The 15,100-nt window shown below is 29.0% G+C and overlaps 1 protein-coding gene across 1 annotated transcript in view; it reads right to left on the reverse strand.

Moving 5' to 3' along the window:
* The window catches only part of LOC112524351 (transcription factor bHLH30-like), a 16,413-nt gene extending 6,201 nt beyond the window's left edge, over positions 1-10,212 (reverse strand). Inside the window, exon 1 of the mRNA XM_025134134.1 lies at positions 10,104-10,212. Coding sequence (XP_024989902.1) covers positions 10,104-10,212 — 109 coding nt within the window. The remainder of the gene's footprint in view (positions 1-10,103) is intronic.
* Positions 10,213-15,100: the final 4,888 nt, after the last annotated feature.

Consider the following 15,100-nt stretch of genomic DNA (forward strand, 5'->3'; position numbering starts at 1 on the left):
TTATATTTTAGATTTTTTATATTTAAAATGAGATGTTTATCCTGTATTGGATTGTGTTTATCTGCAGTTAGTTACACGAATTCAGTTATGAGATGAAATCGGATAGGGATGAAATTGTTTAGGGATGAACGGGTTTAAGAGTTTTAAGAGTTTTTAAGAGGTTTTAGCCAAATGCTTTATAATATAGTATAAATATATATATATATATATATATATATATATATATATGCACACAACTCATAGTTTATTACTTTTATAAAATTATGTATTTTAATTTGTAGTACGAGGGCCGAATAGGGATGCCTCAATTTCTAATGCTCCAAAAGCCCTTTCCATTCCTCGAACAACTTTGGTCCTTATGGTTTACACCTAACTACAAATAACGCCTCTAGACTTCCTTAAGTACGTTAACGGTTATTATGGTTTGCATTTTGATTTGGAAATGATCTTTGACACCAACTCTCTTAGTCAAGTTGTCGCTAGTTTTAAAGACATTTTCATCGTTTTACTTTTTCACTTAGTTTGTTTTAAAATATAATTTAAATATTAAATTAATTGATATTAATATAAAACTCACTTTGGCCAACATCATACTCTAGCGTCCAACCATCATACTCCAGGCAACATCTTTACCTTCCCCCTACACCCACAAGTTAAAAGTAGTTTGGCGGCAACCTCCACCATCACTACCTCTATCCCTTTCTATGTATGTTTCCGCAACCATGTGTGTGTGGGTATGTGCTTGTGTTTCTGCAACAATGTGTGTGTGGCATGTTTCTGTAACAACATGTGTGCGTATGTGTTTGTAATTGTGTATGTGTGGTTATGTAACTTTGTGTGTGTGTGTGTGTGTTTTTTCTGCAATTGTCCATGTATGTTTTTGTAACATTGTGTGTGTTTCTAAAATTGGTACTGTATATGTATGTTTTCTAGTTGTATTCAATGAAGTTTAATGAAGTAAAAGTGTTATTCGTAGTCAGATTGTAAAACACAGGGACCAAATTTGTAGTTTAATTACTCTCATATGCAAAATCAAAGATTGGATGATGTTTTCAAGGGTGGGGGTTGCGTGCACCACTACTATTGCACGAGTATAAAATGGTAGTCAAAGAAGAGTAGTAACAAAGGTTTGCCATGCCCATAATCATGATTCACAATTATGTGCATACTTTCAAAATAATGTAAAAACTATCCTTTTTTGCAATCAATTTTCCGAATCTTTCATGTTTAATCATGCTTTTGATAAATTTGGTATCTCAAAAACTAAGATTCACATTCCCATATCCTATCAATTATATATGGATATGGTATTGAATTTTTTTTATGATCATGGTCCCTATTTCTCATTAACAATAATAAAAATCCATTAAGTTACTCAATTAGCTTAACGGGACTTTTAATCTTTTTACACATTTTTTTTAATTAAAACCATATTAATTTGATTATATTTTTTAAGGTTGAACAAATTAAAATATAATTGAATCCCGTTATTCGTATTATATTTAATCGATTTTGATAGGGAGTAGTACAGTAGTTGCATCAAGTGCATAGATTGAATTGAATCCCATAAATTACATATTTATGCGATTAAATAATAGGATTAAATAAGATATATATTCAGTTGTGTTCATTTTGAAGTTATTAACTAAGACGATTATAATGGTGTAATTTACAAAAAAAAACGTATTTTGTTAAATATATTTTAGTTAATTAATGATTTTTCATGTTAATAAGATAAGGGCGTAAAATAAAAAATAAAAAAAGTAAGGAATATAAAAGAAACTAAATAGGGATATTAAATGTAAATATTAAAAATAATTTGTATATAGTTATGATAATCAATATATGATTAAATCTAAAATTGTTCAACATTTGACTTGTTCTGAAGGTATCGACGATATATATAATTATAATGATATAATTTGTTAAAAACACATTTTTAGTATAGAAGGGTACTTACATAATACAGCGAGATACATCTCAATTTTAATGTTTCTTTTTATTTTTTTGTCTCTGTCAATGTTATAATACAGTTTCATGTGATTTTGAAAAAAAAGATAATTTTTTTATTTCTGAATAAAATATAAATTTGAAGATATCTTAAAATTTTGAAAAAGAAATATATCGATATTAGTATTAAATTAACTATTTAAAAATTCTAATTTTTATAAATTTCTTTAATTCAGTTTTTTATTGTAATTTAATTTAGGCTGATAAAAAAATAATTTATTATTAGTTTAATAGTATATTTTTTTTATAAAGACAATAACTCAGTATTTGGTTATAAATATCCTAATTATATTAGATATTTTATTTTTAAATGAGATGTTTATCATTTATTTGATTATGTTTATCTATTGTTAGTTACACGAATTCAAACATAAAGTTTTAATAAGTTGTACTTACGCACAATTTACTTGTAATCTTGAATTTTAAGTAATGTGCATCAATAAACGGTATTTCATGCATAAAAAATATTTTTTAAGAGTTACTTGTTGAGATTCATATGTCACTTTAGTTGTTTAAAATTTTAATTGCAATGATATTTTCTTTTATTTTTTAATTCCACATTTTGTGAATTAATTGTTAGTGATCAAGTTTATAGATTTATAAAAATTATATTTTTTTAGTTCTGTTAACCCATAAACAAGCCCAACCTGTTTATAGGAGCAAACAATGACAAATTGTTAAGCCAAAAAAAAAACTTAGATTTATAATATTAAACTTATTGAAAAAAAAATTAAGCCCACAAATAATCGAAAAGAAATTTGAAGAAAAAGAAAATTATGGTTGCGTTTTTTGAGACCCATGTAGTGCTCAACCCCATGATCCACTTTGGTCCCCGTAACATGCTTTCTCCTTAGCCTTTTTCACGACTTTTTATTTATAATTTTTTTAATTTTTTTATATTTATTTAAATAATCATAATATTTTATTCGTTTAAATTTATAAGAGTAATGTAATGCATATTTTTCATATATATATATATATATATATATATATAATCAAATGAAAATTAGTTCTTAATAAACAATGGTCGTCTTCAAATAAATACGAAGCTTCATAGAGAATTAAATTTCAAACAATTTATAGCTAAAATCAGTTTTTAATTTTATAATAATAATAATAATAAACAATGACATCACTCATGCGTCATCACTACGTTTGTCCCCAACCTCTTCTCGCTTCACACCCTCGTATTTATACCAAAACTTAATTGGAAAATAACAATATATTTATTAGAGTCAATTATATTGGTTCCTAAAACAATACGTTTAACGGGTGATTTCTAACTTTTCAGTTTCATAATACTTAAGGTTTTTAAAATTAACATCGTCAATTAACAACCGTTATGAATGACTAATCATTTTTTAAATAAATTATAGAAACCAAAATCATAATTTGCTCTAAAATTTCATGTGATTCATGTTTTTTTTAAATTACTAAAAAAATATTTTATATATTCAATTACAAATCAAATTTCTGAAGTTAAATGGACAAGAAAACGTTGAAAGCATATCAAAAGATTTTGAAAATGAAAGTTCAACGATCATATCAAATAATAAAAATAAGGTTATGGCTGATAATAAAAAAGAAGATAACTTAACAATGTATTGTGATTCAGATGAATCAGTCGAAATATGTTCTAGAAATCAATATAATAATAAAAAGAATGATTTGATTAATATTTTGATTTCCCAACAAGAAGAAAAATGGAAGCCTGTCTGGTCTCCCGAGACTATAGTTAAGAGCTAATATTATCGAGAGACAAGGCCAATAGCCTTAGGCCTCTCTCTATCGATTCTTTCGTAGTGTCATCATATCTGGTTTAATCATAACGTGAAAGAGATATAATCAAAATCTAATCCACTAACAACTAAGCTCGGGATTTTCTAAAAGTTCATTTCCGATTTGCATCATGAAGTAATTAATTAGGAATTTCAAATTAAATTTGTTATAACAGCTTTTAGTTTCATGATTTCAAAACGCTCATGTTTTACTAGTATAAAAGTAAATCAATTGCAACCATTATTTTTTTTCATTTTACAATATCTATAAAATCAAATCTGATTTAGGATTTTTTTTTTTTTTTGGGTTAAAAGGTAAATTTGTACTTAATTATTTATCAAAGCAAATGTTATAAATTTTTGATGTCAAAATTATATCAAAATGAAACCTAATTTTACATCAACATATCTCAAATAACAAAGTTTTATAATTTTATACAATAAATATTTATTGTTTACAAAATTATAATACGATTCTAACTTTTGCTCATAAAATCATTAATTTTATCTAATATATCGTACGTTTTCTAAAATAAATAAAATTTACAAAATAGTAACAAAATTTACCTTTTTTAGAAAGATTTATGGGATAAAACAATTAATAAATAAATATATATAGAGTATATTTTAAATGCAACTATATCAATTTTTACAACCAATACAACACAATCAATTGAGATATTAATAGAAATGATGAGAGTTCATTAATTATGATCAATATTCTATATTATGAAACAATCAAAACTTTTATGAAATATATATTCATCAAATTAAATGGACGGTTGAGATTGAGTGATCAATTGCAAACAACCGTTGTTTGTGAAAACCCTACAAACCTACAAACCAATCTTATTCATCCATTTTCTTGATCAATGATCAAGATTAAATAATGTTATATTAGGAAATTAAAAAAAATTAATTAAAAAAAGAACAAAATCGGCAAATCACCCATATGAATCCGTTTCACTGTATGAAACTGTATTTCATCACTGTCCTCTTCACTGTATGCAACTATTTCATTGAATGAAACTGTATTTCACTGTATGAAATTGTATTTCATTACTGTATTCAGCTATTTCACTATATGAAAAAACATTATTTTATCATTGTATGAATATGGTTCACTGTATTAATCTGTATTTTTTTTAACTAGATGAACATGTATTTTATTCATTGTATGAATCTGGTTCACAATATTTATTCACATGTGTAAATCTGGTTCACTGTATGAATATGTTTCACATTATGAAACTGTATTAATCTATCCTCTTCATTGTATGTAACTATTTCACTGTTTTACAATTTTATATTTAAAAACAATTGATTTATACCTTCCATATAAACATTTTCTATACTTACGTTTCCATATTTAATAATGATTAAATCATTTCCAATATTATTTTTTAAAACAATTGATTTACACCTTCCATATAAACGGTTTATATATTTATATTTTCATATTTAAAAATAATTAAATCATTTCCAATATTAACCATTATACAGTAAAATGACAATCATACCCTTACTTATTAAAATTAAAGAATAAAAAACGAAAATTTCCTATTGGTTGAGAGTGATTTGCATAGTTTTCACGAATCAGACGATTTGTAATCTAACAATCTCTCTCTCTCTCTCTCTCTATATATATATATATATGTTGGTTATTATACAACATTTGACATTTGTGCAACCAATATAACATAATCTCAACCGTCCATTTTATTTGATTAATATGTTATTTCATAGAAGTTTTGATTGTTTCATAATATAAAGTATTGATCATAATTAATGAACCATATTCATCTTACATATATATTCAAATCATAATAAACGAACTCTCATCATTTCTATAAATATCTCAATTTATTGGGTTACATTGGTTGTACAAATAGGATAGATTGTATTTGAAACAAACTCTCTCTCTCTCTCTCTCTATATATATATATATATATATATATATTAAGATATAGATTGATGCTAAATTAACGTTAATCAGCCGTGATGGTTTTGGACTTTCGGTTTTGTAAAGTAAAAGTAATCATGTCATCAAATGTTGTTCTTTACTTATCCTAAATCATTTTTTCTTCTTTTTCATGGGTCAACTAAAGATTTGTTTCATATTTTTTCTCTATTAAAAAAACATAAAAATTCCTCCCAATCATTAAAATTTTTTTAAAGAAATCCTCTGAAATAGTGCAATGTAGCTAAAAACATATCGAGTGCCTTTATCGATCTTTGACCCACCTTAAAAGTCTTCTTGTTCGGCAAAATTTTGGATACACCACTACGGGTACCGTTAGACCAAAATATTATCTACTTCCAAAGTAACAGACATGGATGGACCTAGTATAGTGGTTACGGTGGCACGTCCCACCGTATTATTCCTCCGTCGAAGGGTAAAAAAATTTAGGTTCATAAAGGTGCAATCGTATTAATTTGTTGTGTGTCACCGTATGTATTTTGAAACTACAACGTAAATAAGTTTTATTTGGTAGAGTTAATTTGCAAGATTTTTATTCCACCCCAGACCTAACTTCGAATCATGTTACTGTCATTTCCTTAGTCAAATGGTGTCACCGTTTGAAAAAAAATTATGTATATTTGTGTCTTATAGTCAAACAGTGTCACCATTTAAAAAAAATTTCTTATGTTTTTTTTCTTATAGTCAAATTGTGCCACCATTTGAAAATTTTTCCCTGTGTTTTTTTTTTCTTATTGTCAAATGGTGCCACCGTTTGAAAAAAATTCAGGATTCGTCCCTAGTAACATATGTCTACTTTTAAAAAAATTATCTAATTTTTAATTCTACCTTTGATTATGACATAAGAATATGAAATACTCTCTCTAATATTATATTTATATTATCATTTTGTTAATTAAAAATAATTACAAATCTAAAGCTATATATTTATTTCATATCTTTATCATTTTTCATATCAACAAGGGTGTTGGGATGGATGGAGTAAACGGACACGTCCCAAATGGTAGGGGTATAAATGATACGAAACAACTCATGAGCTATTCGAGATTGACTCGGTTATGACTTATTCAACACTTGACTCGAGTAGGCATGACTTGAACTCAAGCTCGACTTAACATAGTGAGATACTCGATTTTTTTTTTATATATAATCAGTTTTATAATATTTGTAAAACACAACGCAAACTTATTAATAAATTTAACATTATAAAATGCAAGAATATGTAAGTTTAAATGATATTTTAATTAAATTAATGATAATATGAAGTCATTTTTTGTTTTAATAAGTAAGGATTTGACCATCGAAAACCCGGGTCCAAGCCCGGGTCTGGGCAGTGGGCGGGTGAGAACTGCATGGCTAGCGGCCTACGTCTGATTTGTTGGTTTATGAACTAGTTTATTTAATTCTGGGCTGCTCTAAATCCATTGGGCTACTGGTTAGAAGCCCACGTACACACCACATATCATGCTATAAAATTAACTATTTAGGGGTCATTTACCAAACGCTTACTCGGGTAAGTGAACATCAAGTCACATTACGTTACTGGATGGATATGGTAAGGATCAAGAATCTTACCAGGTAAGAACAAGACAAAGACCAACAGTCTTACTCGGTAAGTGAGGTCAACGACTCTTACCACGGTAAGCGCTTACCGGGTAAATTGTTGCATACGATACTGTTTTGGTGGACTAAAATCTTATCTGGTAAGTAAATGATAATATCAAATTTTACCAGTAAACGCTTACCGGGTTAGTAGTTTGGCAACCCACCCCTTAGTGTTATCGATTACTAATTTATAAAGTATTTTCGTTTGATTTTGATTGAAAATTTTATGATATTTAGTCAAAAACTAATTTTAAAGATAAAAAAATCACTTAAATATCTTTAGGTCATTTTAAAAAGTTGTCGTCACTAATTTTCAAACGTGATTATATGTTTTGAGATTGTGCGAAATTCATTTGCGACCATTGATTTCGTAAAAATATGTTTCGGTTTTGATATCTGATATTTTTTAAATTAGATAATATTTTCTTATTTGTTAAGGTTTATTGTTGATATCGATACTCCAAAAGGAGCAAGTACGTATTTATAGCTAGCATATGTACAATTATGAAGGGGACGAGACGATCATAAAAAAGACATTTAGTTATTCGGGTCGCTTTAAAGATTTAATCTAAACGTCTGTAAGCCATTTTGACTAACACATGTGACGATTCACATACGTTAAATGTTTTATTTTATGATAATTACTCATGTTTCTGGTTTATGATATACTTTTTTAAGGGGTTGTTAAACATATCCCTTCCTACATATATGTAACACGCCTCTTCTTGTTTTTTATAATATTGACATTAATATTATTATTCAAGTACATTCATGTTTTTTATATTATTATTCAGGTACAATATTTTTGTTCAGATAGTTGGTGTAATATCGACCAATATGACATTTTGTATAACATTTGTTTTCATGCATCAAGAAAGAGAATCAAATTATACTTGGGTATTAGATTGTCTGAAGTCCAAAATAAATGTTTGCATTTTTTCAAGCGTCAGTCACAAATAGAGAGTTGACTTTGATTAATGCATGCAAATTGCAAAGTGGTATTTCCAAATGCTAAATGATTTCTTTGTAGATGGCATGTCTACCAAAATGTTTTGAAAAATTGTAAACCAACGATACACGATCATCAATCGTGGAATTCATTTTACGATGCACGACAACAATTACTTGAATCTCGAACTCCAGAATGGTACAAATACAAATTGGCACAACTTGAAGCAAACAGGAGCAACTACTCAGGCATAGTAGATATATGGTTTTTTTCAAGTTACTTCACTAATGATCATTACTCGTAATATTGACACAAGTATGTTGCACTTTTCAAGTATTCTCAAGTACCTGAATAATGTATGGCTGATATCGTATGAGAAGATGTTTGTATCTGCTTGCGTTGATTAATATCTAAACTTTGGAAATCACACAACAAATAGAGTTGAAATTCAACATTCTAAGTTAAAAACATACTTGGAGACTTCAGAAGCAAAATTTAAAAAAAGAGAGCATATTCATCAAGTAATTGAATCACAAGACATGTCGATCAAATCAAGTTTTGAACAAAACAAAATTGTCAAGGAACATCAATTTGACAAACCACACTTTCAAAATTTGTGGGATTTAGTTTCAATCTACGCACTTGACTTAATTTTCAATGAATGTGAATGGTCTTACAATGTTGGTGTATATTCTAAAATTGTGGTTGTAAACTGCATACAAGTTATGGTTTGTCATATGCACATGAACAAGCATTATGTTTAGGTCAAGGCAAACCCACTCCATTTGATGTGGTAAATGTATTTTTGAAAAAACTTGATTTCTCGTCTTTTTTGTCCAACTAATATGATGACCCTCAACGTGAGGAGGAAGTCAAATGTTTAAAGAAAAATTCAACAAGCAAGCAGCTCATGGTCGTAAAGTTCACTGAGAAAGTTGAATAATATAATTATGTCATCTAAAACTTTGGTTCGTGAACTCGTTGTTCGTAGATTCACTCGTGGGCGTCCATCCTTGGAAGATCAAGTTTTCAGAAGAAAAAAATTAACCAGTCTCTTGAAGACCCCCATAAGCGTAGTTGTTCTAACAAGTCTAAGTTTATCAACTCTAAAATTATGGGGGCATCAAGAGCAAACGAGGCATAGTTCCTATTATCAGCAACAATTCACCACCTCACATTCATATATCGATCAATCCTGGGAATATAACACTCGTAATCATGTAGATACAAAGAGGTAATAAGCAAAAGAAATTTGTGGATTTAGAGAGACATATGTTTGTTTGGGTGTAGATGAAGAAGATCAAGACACTACTCGTAATAAGTTGATACTTGAATTAGTCAATTATCAAGAATTCTACTCCCGAACGTTTACCCACCAGTATATACACGATACAACTCATTGAATTTCTTTCAAAAGGGTGTGGTTACACCATTTTAGCGCTCGATGAATATGCCTGGAATAAGCATTTTAATTGCTTCAAGGTACAACATGATACTACACGTTTTTAGTACGAATGCAAGTTTTAAACTTACCGTTGGGCGGACATATCCACCACCATCCTCTCATTAGATTGGCTTTTCATTAGATATAATAATGGTTAAGAGGTTGTTTGTTTAGCTCTTAATGGTGACATTAAGAGCCAACCTCTTAATCGGTAAGAGGTAAAGACTGTTTGGCAAAAAAAAAAAAATAAGCCTCTTAATGGTTACATGACCCTCTTAACCATTTTGTGTCCAAGACTTCACTCAACCGTTCAGATATCATTTGTTCCATCTTTACCCTTCCCACTCCTCTCTTCCAGCATCACAATCCTTCCATCTCTTCCAGCGTCGCTTTCACAATCCGAGGAGTCTTCCAGGGTCGCCTTCACGATTTCCACCGTCTCCATCTCCGGTCACCTTCACCGTCTCCATCTCCGGCCTTCCACAGCCCTCTACAATAGCCGCTTCACATCGCATCCCCCACGATCGTCATTCTTCCGTTCACCATCTTCCCCCCCACTATTGTCGCTTTTCCGGTCGTCTCCTCCGGTCGCCGTCTTCTAGCTGCTCCTCTTGTCGACGTCTTCCAGCTGTTCCTCCGTTCGCCCTACTGCTTCATATACCTTCCTCTTCCAGGTATTTCATCGCCTCCCCTACTGCTTCCCTCTACCAGATTAATTAGGGCTATTTGTTAATTAGGGCTTGTACGTTAATTAGGGCTGTTTGTATGTAGGATGCGTTTTAAATGGGTATATGCATAGGTCTGTTTGTTGTATATGCATAGTTCTGTTTGTTGATAAATGGGTATATGCATAGTTCTGTTTGTTGATAAATGGGTATATGCATCATGATTTTGCTGTATATACATCATGATTTTGATACATCCTAACATGGTAAGCTTGTTCATAACTTGGTTGTGAAATCATGATGATACATCCTAACATGGTAAGCTTGTTGATAAATGGGTATTTGCATCATGATTTTGCTGTATATGCATAACTTGGTTGTGAAATCATGATGATACATCCTAAATCTTTCAAAGGGTTAAAGTGGTAATTTATTGTCATTAAGAGAACAGTTACCAAACAACATTATTTCATTCAGCACTTAACCATTCTGACCCTCTTAACCATTCTGACCTCTTAACTATTTTGCACTAAATCATTCAGCAACTGCCAAACAGCCCTTAAGTTGAATTTGGAAGTTAGTAAAATTTAAAAATAAAAACTATTTAATTGGATTAATATTTAAATGTCAATTAAGATGGAAATATAGAAATGAGAAAAGGTAATAAATAGTCTGACAAGGAACCATGGCCATCCCATGTATGCATATAATATGATGGGAGATAGCCTGTAATGTCTGCGACTACTCGCCCCAATTACTCTCTTACCTTCCTATAAAATATTTTCGTATTTAATTTCCAAAAAATTTAATATAACTTCGTATAAAGCAAATAATAAAAATTTAAAATTCTAAAATATTTTTTTATAAGTTTTTATTAGTTGCGGGTAGTTTATTTACTTTTTAATAGTTCCATTAAGAGACAGTCTCTGAACCGTTAAGAGATGAATCTTGTTTGACAAAATACTAACTTATATCCAAGATTAGAATGAGACAGGTTTATGAAGACGTTACTTCAAAAACCAAACATAATTACGATAGTTTCTTTCATCAACTGTGATCATAAATAAATGAATGAAATCTATAATTATTTAATAGCTCCGACTGTCTTTTGTTTATACAGGGTTCGATGTTGGGCACAAGCCCATATGATGTGAGTTACATGCCTTCATTTGTACGACAATATGAGTTGGTAGAAACATGGACTCTTTATTTGAATGACAAAGTATGGTCTATTTACATTAAGATATGAGGTGCCCACTTCTTGGTTTCAAATTTCGAATATATATATATATATATATATATATATATATATCTTAGATCAGATCAACTCAAATCATAATTGAATGTGATATCTCAATTTAAAATTCTATGATTACGATCACGTTTTATCAGTAATGATTGTATATGAACTCTTAATACAACGAATATTTATGTTTTTTTATTGCGTTCCGTAACTGAAAGTGCTTGTAACAATTCATCCTACATTGATGGGAATTGGGATTCAAGAGCTTGCGAGCTCATTTTAGAAAAAAAGGTTAACAATTTATTTACTATAAACAACAATCATGGATTTTTGGATGATATAATTCTGATATCAAAAGACTTTTAGCCTAGTGGTATCGTAACCTTTGATTTTCTAAGAGGTTAGAAGTTCAAACCTCACTAAAGATGATGAAAATATGTTAGTTTATTTATTACATTTGTCGTATATAATCATTATATTAAAAAAAACAATTATATATTATTGTTACAAGCATGCAATCATTTGGTGTAAAATATAGAAAACAAATCTTTCATAATTTTTATATTCTATAAAATAATACTAAACATGAAAGTCAGTAGATCTCTGTTTCAATAATGAAATTTTAGCATTTTATATGAAAATTATTAGTTTGTTAAATAAAATAATTGAAAAAGACATTTACTCCAGATATTTGCAAAATATAATAAAATATATTCAAGATATTTTATAGAATTCATGATATTTTTCGTTTTGTGAGGTTTTTTTTATTGTTGTAAGTTGTAACTGCTGGTAAATAGTAAAATAATTTATATCTGTTACACTTTATATATTTTAATGATTTAAAAACGAATTTAGTTTATATAAATACGGTTATATTTTTATAGATTTAATCATTCAAACGATAAATGTATTAAAAAAATTAAATCAACTTTATTGTCTCGATAAATTTTAAATAACACTACAAAATCAAATACGTCTCGAAATATGATAAAAATGTATTTACAAAACGTACGATTGAATAGTAGAAGTGGTTTTATTTATGGTAATTTTTTAGTATATCAAAATTAGAGTCACATTAAAAATGATCAATATATAAGTGTAACAACAAAACTTAATAGATTATTAAAAACCATAGCCTTTTAACAGTTGTATTTATTACTGGTAATACTCGGAATTCTTGTTAGAGAATTAGGACGGTTAAAAACAACTTCAAATGCGGATTTTACCACCACATGTTTAAATTTGTTGACCCTCAGGTTTTCTAATGAAATTTGCGGTTACAATTTGAGTGGTTCGATTTCTCGATGGTAATTTCACCGTTTTCCAACGTTTCAACACTAAAATGAGGCCTCAGAACCTTTGTACATGCTCGTTAAGGCCTTATGCTTATAAAGACATATTTGTGATGAAAAACTTCATATCAAAATATAACACGTATATTACATTTCACAATTTTATCAAATGCACGTATGATTACATCTATATCACTTTTCCGACTTCACCAAACTTAACCGAAACAAAATTTCAAAATCACAATCTTGTTTTTCCACTCGTATAGATCATTAATCCATGATTGGTTTTCTGTTTCTATGGTCGGATTAACGAGATTTCCTTGCTTTTCTTCTTAGTTCCTTACTTTCTATCTCTCCAATTGAGTTCTTGTTACGTAATTTCAATATAATGTTTGTATTTTTAGTTGTACCATTCTTAAAATATCATCTAATTCTACGATCCATTACATTGTTATAATCGTCTCGTATTATGGTATTCTCTTAATTTTGGTCACCTGCTTAAATAATACATGATCTTCATTTCATGTATTAATACCTTTTAAACTTTTATAACTACATCTATTGTATCCTAATTGTTTGTCATCTAGCTGATACATTATTTTTGTGTACCACGAAATTCATAATTAACCAGAATTCAGTATTTTATTATTCATATTTCATTATATTCTATTTTAATATTAAAATAGTTGGCCCTCTTGCATACCCGTCATATTTTATACAATTTATCTCATCCAAAAAATCTTTTTATAAGATTGGTCCAAAACCCTCCATTTTAATATACGAGTTTCTAAGATTAAACGACAACCTTAGATATTTCTAACATTACCTTAAATCTTATATTCCATGCTGAGGATTTGTGTTTGTGGGCTGGGGTGAATATTAGTGGTTGACAATCGTTCGAACTTGGTAAAGGTTATCGTCGCACCTGTAGTAAGGCAGAGGACTTATCGTGATGCCCGCAGACCAATTTACAATGTCTCTGTTGCTGACGTTCGTCAAACAAGCCACGTGGATTGGTCAGGGTCTTCTTCGGCTAATGAGACCTCGATATTGATGCTGAGCATTTAGCGGATCATGACATCTTTTAAAAACATAAGTTTTATGGGGGTATGGTGAACGTATTAACAATACAAGTACTTTTGTACATATGTATTTAACTAAGACTACCATCATCTGTTAAGCATCTCATGCTGTGTTCTAGAGTGCTTTTTACGAAGGAAAAAGAGGAAAAGGAAAAAAGGGGAGAAAAAAAAATATATATATATATATATTTATATTGTGTTCTCGATTCTTTATAGGAGAGAAAGAAATGGAAAACAAACTGATACTATAATAAAATTGGTTTTATAGGACGTCTAAATTGTCTAAGCGTCTATATTATAGAACTCAAGTTTATGAGATCAAACTAAAAAGTGTCTTATCTAAAAGCATTATAATAAGTTTTATAGGACGCTTTTAAGTGTTTAAACAATTTTTAAAGACGTTTTTAAAATAAAGTTTCATATTAACTAGTTTATAAGATACTTTTGAGAAGTGTCTCATAAACTCATCTTTTTATAGCACAAGTGTGTTTAGAGGACATTTTTCAGATAGTGTCGTATAAAATAGTTACTACGACACTTAATTTTAATTAAAAGCGTTCTAAAAGACTTGTTAAAGCGTATAGAAACGTCATATAACCTATTGTAACACCTTTAGATAAAATGCTCTTTAGTTTCGTCCTACAAACTTAAGCCCTGTAAAGTATTTTTTTTAGGACGCTTCTTAATTTTAGATGTCTTATACGATCAAATGTTGTTATTGTGTGATTTTCCTCCCAAATATGACAGGAAAGAGATGGAAAGAAAGAAAGAAAATAAATAATAACAATTAGATTTTAAGAGCGAGTAATATTTAAGGATTTAGTTCCGGTTGGTGAAAAGAGTAAAAAATCTCTACCTTTGGATCAATCATAATTGAAAAGTTCTAGTAGATCAATTTTCTTTTAAAGCTCAATTCATGAGTTGATTTGAGATTAAAAGTGATCAAATGTCTAAATCTTTTATTACATTTTCTCATATGATTATTAATGTAATGTTTAAATATTTAATAAGCGGTCAACTTTATTAATTTGATAGTCCATGTGAGATTTTG

Source organism: Cynara cardunculus, assembly GCF_001531365.2.
Source record: "Cynara cardunculus var. scolymus isolate 2C chromosome LG 13, CcrdV1, whole genome shotgun sequence".
Classification (NCBI taxonomy): domain Eukaryota; kingdom Viridiplantae; phylum Streptophyta; class Magnoliopsida; order Asterales; family Asteraceae; genus Cynara; species Cynara cardunculus.